The following is a 5,964-nucleotide window of genomic DNA, read 5'->3' on the forward strand; positions in this document are numbered from 1 at the left end:
CCCATCAGTCAGCAGAGAGAGATTGAGGACATGCACTGCGCTGATTTGGCCGATTTGGCCTCGTTAGCAGAACCAAAACCTGTTTCCTCACGGAACAACCTCCACAGAGCCAGGGGTTAGCATTCCAACACATATTTTGGAAACAAAATTCATCCACAACAAACTAAGTGTGGAGAAATCGGAACACAAGTCTGGGTCTTTGTAGTTCACAGAAATCACTATAGAAAAGGAACTTGAAAGGGGGGAGGGTCAAAGATAGCTGCCTCCGAGCAGCGCTGATCTTTGGGTCAAAGAGACAGAAGAGAAGAGGTGGACCCTCTCTACAGAACAGGGACAGGAAAGAAACCGTAAGAAATGAAAACTAAGGGTGCTACGAAAACAAAAGAGAAGGAAACGCCCATTCTTGCTCCTCCTCTCTAGCCACATCACACATCTTCACTTTAAAGAAACTGCACTTCAACCCACTGAAGGAAGAACTGAAACAAATAAAAAATCACTGCCATCAAGTCAGTTCTGACTCACAGCAACCCTGGGGGTTTCCAAGACTATAAGTCTTCATGGGAGCAGACAGCCTCATCTTTCTCCCTTTGAGTGGCTGGTGGGCTTGAAGGACTGACCTTGTGATTAGCAACCCAACTCGTAACCCACTCCACTATCAGAGCTCCTACTGGAAGAAGAGGGTACAAACGTGCTTGATACAATGGATGGATGGTGATAATTGTACAAGCCCCAATAAAACGATTTTTAAAAGAAAAGGAAAAAAAAAACAATACCAAGGGCTCAAGTAGAAAGTGTTTTGGGAAGGATGATGGCAATGTATATATAAATATGCTTGATACAAGACAGTGTAAGATATGACAAAATAATAATAATTTATAAATTATCAAGGGTTCATGAGGGAGGAGGGAGTGGGGAGGGAGGGGAAAAAATGAGCTGATACCACTTTTCTGCTGTCCATCTCCCAGGGAGGAGGTTATATTTAGATCCTTGTAACCGGTTCCCCCTTTCTACCCCACCCTCCCTCCCTCCACCCTCCCAGTATCGCCACTCTCACCACTGGTCCTGAAGGGATCATCTGTCCTGGATTCCCTGTGTTTCCAGTTCCTATCTGTACCAGTGCACATGCTCTGGTCTAGCTGGATTTGTAAGGTATAATTGGGATCATGATAGTTGGGGGGTGGGGGCGGGGGGGCGCGAAGCATTTAGAAACTAGATGAGTCTCCTCCCCGCGACCCTTCTATAACTTGGAAGCAATTTATTTATAGTTTTGTGGTTTGGTTTTTAAATATATAAGAAAACTTATCTTCCAGTTAGTTTCTAATCTTGTAAATTGGAAAAGATGACAATTTATTGGTTAAATTTTAGCTTAGGACTTTAACAGGATAGAAATGAAAAATGAGTATTGTGAAAATATAATTGTGGACACCTTTACATGTCTTTGGTCTACTGGCACACGTATTTTATTGGGAATATCCCTAGAAATTGGATTCCTTGGTCACAAAAGAGAATACATAAATTTATATTCCCACTGGCAGCATATTAAAGTATTAGCTACTCCAAATCCTTGACATAGAATTCTAACTTTCACATGCATAAGAAGCGATTAAAAATGGCCTGGTTTCAGCCAGGCACATCTTCGTCCTCCAAGCGACATCCTTGCTATTCAATACTTTAAAGTCTTGTCCAGTAGACTTGCCCAATGTAATGTGTCCTTTGATTTCTGGTCTGCTGCTTCCATGAGCATTGAGCTTGGTTCCAACCAAGATGAGATCCTTGACAACTTCAGCTTTTTCTCCATTTAGTATCATAGTATCTATTGGCCTGATGTGAGGATGCTTGTTTTCCTTACACCGAGTTGTGATCCAGACTGGAGGCTGCCGTCTGTACCTTCATCGGCGAGTGCCTCCAGTCCTCTTCAGTTGCAGCAATCAAGATTGGGTCCTCTGCCCATTGCAAGTTGTTAATAAGCCTTCCTCCAGTCCGAATGCCCCGTTCTTCTTCATGTAGACTAAGTGCCTGATCATTTGCTCAGCATACAGACTGAATCAGTAGGACGAAGTAACACAGCAGTGATGCACACTTTCCCAGAATTCTAAACTAAGCAGCACTCCCTTGTTCTGACCCGATGACTGGTCGTTTACAGCTTTCATCTGCGTTCAGTGGGGTGCTCTGGAATTCCTGTTTTCTCAAGGTTGCTCCTGAAACCTTTTTTTTGGCTAATGTCTTCAGTGCAGCTTGGACTTTTTTCTTCAGTACCATTGGTTCTTGACCATATGCTACCTCTTGAAATGGCTAAATATCAATTCATTCTTTAGAGTCCAGTGACTGTGTGTCATTCCATATTTTGCCAATCTTTCAATACTGCAACCTACGGCTTGATTTTTTTCTTTATTTCTTTTAGCTTAAGAGATGCTGAGCGTGCCCTTCCTTTCTAGTTTTCTAACTCCAGGGCTTTGCACATTTTGTCATTTCACTTTGTCTTCCAGAGCTGCCCTTTGACATTTTCTGCTCGTTCTTTGACTTCTCCCTTTCTTCCGTTTGCTTTAGGTGCTCTATGATTAAGAGCAAGCTTCAGATTCCCTTCTGACATCCATGCTGATCTCTCTTTTTCCTGTCTTTTTGATGACCTTTTTCACGTTCATGCATAATGTCCTTGGTGTCTTCCCACACCTCGTCAGATCGTCTGTCATTCGTGCTCCTGAGATGGTCTCGAAGTTCAGGTGGGATAGCGTCAAGGGTGCATTTTGGCTCTCTCATAGGCTGATTTTCATTTTCTTCAACTTCAGTCTGAACTGATATAAGAGCAACTGAGGGTCTGTGTTCTAGAGTTGGCCCCTGGCCTGGTTTGGCTGCTGATGCCGAACATCTCCATTGTCTATTCACACAGATACAGCCTCCATCATCTCTTCCCAGAGATATAGTCTGTTTGATTCCTGCATATGACATCTAGTGGGATTCATGTGTACAGGGACCATTTATGTTGTTGAAGAAACATATTTACAATGAAGAAGTCATTGGTCTTGCAAAACTCAAGCTTTGTTTCTATCTCAAAGGCCATATTTTCCAATTACTGTTCCTTCCTCTGTTTCCAACTTTATATTACAGTCTCTAATCATAATCAATGCATCTTGATTGCATGTTTGATACTTTCAATGGAAGAAATTGGTATGATTCTTCAGTTCCTTGGTCTCTAGCTTTAGTGGCTGGTGGATAAACAACAGTTGTATGGCCTAGACTTCCAAAAGCTTTTCTCCATTTGGGTCATTATGGTTGACTCGACTCTGAGACTCTACTCAGTTGTATTTTCAGTGCCTTTGACTTGAGAAGTTCTTCTGGCACCATATCTGAAATATCCCACGACTATTCACATTTTCCAGTGGTTAATCACTCAGAGGTAGATAACCTGTCCCTTCTTTACAGTCTATTCTTCATCTGGAAGCTGTGCTGAAACCTGTTCGCTTTGCATGACCCTGCTGATATTTGAAATAATGCTGACATAGCTTCCAGCATCACAGCAACACATAAGCCAACACGATACTATGACTCACTGACAGACCAGCAGGTCCTATGATAGCTAACAACTTCTGACAGCAGCTTGTATGTAGTATTTTCCAATCACTCAAGGCCCACCGAGAATGCAAAGTCTCCTAACAATCCTCTAACAGCTTCAACAGGAGGAGTTACAACTTGATTCCCATCTAGGTCTCCATCTTCTGGTGGTACCACTGAATATGAACGCGGGAGTTTCCCCGCATTATCGACTTTAAATAAGAACTGAGGCCAATGATTAACTTTGTAGGCAGGATGCAAACTTAGTCCAGCAGCTTCATTCTGTAAGGACCTCAGAATGAAAACGAAGGTCACTCGAGTTTCTGAAGCCAGTCCTTCATCCCTAGGACATCCCAGTCATGGGGATGATTCTGGTATCAGTTCAGTGATGGACTCTGGGATTTGCACTGTGCTCAGGAATCCCAGACGAGCCCTGCTGGCACAGCGGCTGCTAACCACCAAGTCAGCAGTCGGACACGTCCAGCTGCTCTGCAGGGGAAAGATGAAGCCGTCTACTCCCTTAAAGAGTTCCAGTCTTACAAACTCACAGGGACAGTTTTACCCTGTCCTGGAGGGTTGCTGTGAGTCTGAATCGACTCGCTGGCAGTGAGTTTGGGTTTTGGTTCCCAAGGTAGCCTGTGGGTTAGTTATTGGGCTGCTCATCTCAAGATGGGCAAACACTACTGGAGTAACGATGAGGCTGCCTCCTCCCATAAGGATTTACAGTATCGGAAACCCTGTGTGTGGTCACTATTTGTGGGAATTGATACGATGGCAATTACTTCACCTCCTCATTGTCCTATAGTCCACGCCAATTCAGAGTGACTCTACAGACCAGGGTACACCTGCGTCTTAAGGTCTCTGACACCGTACATCGTTACTGGGAAGAACAGCGTCATCTTTCGCCCACGGGTTGGTGCAGCTCATGGGTTGGAACCACCACAAGGGCGATTAGCAGCCCAAGGCTTCACTCGATCGGTCATCAATAGCTTTTCTTACGGAAACACTTTACAAGAGGTCCTCCCCTGATCACTGCTAGTGGGGAAAGATGAGGCAGTCGGTTTCCTTAAAGATTTAATACAAAAAACCCAAAAAAAACCAAACCCCCCGCCCCAAACCTCACTGCCATTGATTCAATGGCGACCCATGGTAACCGTACAGGACAAAGTAGAAGTGCCCATGTGGAGTTGTAAGTCTTTCTGGGAGTAGACAACCTATCTTTCTTGGAGCGGCTGGTGGTTTTGAAATGCTGGTCTTGCAGTGAGCAGCCCAACATCACCAGGGATCCCAAAGCTTAGACGGAGCCTCGGAAATCCTACGGGGGCAGTTCTACAGGGTCCTCCAGTGTGGCTACGAGTCAGACGTGCAATGGGCTTTAAGCACTTTCCATCGCATTTCTTTTAGTTCCTCCAGTCGCCCTGATACTCGTCAATAGGAACTAATGATTGCCCGTTATACAATAAACCGACAAAAAGCAAGTGATTGCCCAACGCCCCACAAGTAAGCTCTTCCTCTGGCTTCCGATTTAGGGCGGTTTCTCCCCCTCCAAAGAGCTCTAGTTTAATGAATTTGACCTTGAACTTCTAAACGGCAAGGCCAGAGGTTGGAAGCCACCAACTGCTCCACGGGTCAACGACGAGGCTGTCTACTCCCGAAAAGAGTCAACAGTCTCAGAAACGCCACAGGGCAGTTTCATTCTGCCCGGCCCAGGCGTTATGAGTCAAAATTCACGGCCGTAAGCGGCTCGCTCTCCCTCTCAGCTACACCTGTGGGACCCCTCTGGCTCCTTTCTCGTAAGGAGCGCACTGTTAGTGCCACACAGCCTTCCAGGTGGCCGGGGGAAGGCGTCCCCGCCGCCCTCTCCCCCGCTCCTCGCTCACGTTCAGCAGACGGTGCCCGGTGCCGCTCTTGTCCTTGCCCTTGTCCTTCTGCTTGTTCTTGCCCTTCTCCTTCTGTGCCAGCTTGATCTGGCTCTGGGAGGTACGGTCTAACAGGTCCCATCCTTTGTTCTGCGCAGATTCCGGGGTGACAAGGAGGTTCTTCTGGAATATAGTGGTTTCCTGTGGGGAATGGAGCAGCGCTTCGTACTGCGCGTCTTCGGACAGCTCCATCCCTCCATGCACCGTCTGGGCTGTCTGTGCTAACCGACAGCTGGGGGCCGCGCAGGCGCAGACAGGCGCAGGCGCAGGCGCCGCCCTCTTTCCTAGCAGCCCCACCCCCCGCACCGTGCTCCTGCTCCGCACCTCCGGGAGCCGCGAGCCCCGCAAGAAACTGCGGCCAGGCCAGGCCTCAAACAACCCAAAAAAGCAAACCCAAACCACTTTGTATTGTCAATTGGATTACGTTTTACAGAGTAGATCATCCGTTTCCCTTCAACGACTCACACGTGTGGTTTCATCTCGCTGACTGCAGTAT

At 46.5% G+C, this 5,964-nt stretch overlaps 1 protein-coding gene across 1 annotated transcript in view; it reads right to left on the reverse strand.

Moving 5' to 3' along the window:
- The window catches only part of C2CD6 (C2 calcium dependent domain containing 6), a 118,025-nt gene extending 112,365 nt beyond the window's left edge, over positions 1–5,660 (reverse strand). The window contains 1 exon segment of the mRNA XM_045296649.1: positions 5,430–5,660. Coding sequence (XP_045152584.1) covers positions 5,430–5,660 — 231 coding nt within the window.
- Positions 5,661–5,964: the final 304 nt, after the last annotated feature.

This window comes from Echinops telfairi, unplaced genomic scaffold, assembly GCF_000313985.2.
Source record: "Echinops telfairi isolate 266 unplaced genomic scaffold, ASM31398v2 ScPeMD7_3;HRSCAF=10, whole genome shotgun sequence".
Taxonomy (NCBI): domain Eukaryota; kingdom Metazoa; phylum Chordata; class Mammalia; order Afrosoricida; family Tenrecidae; genus Echinops; species Echinops telfairi.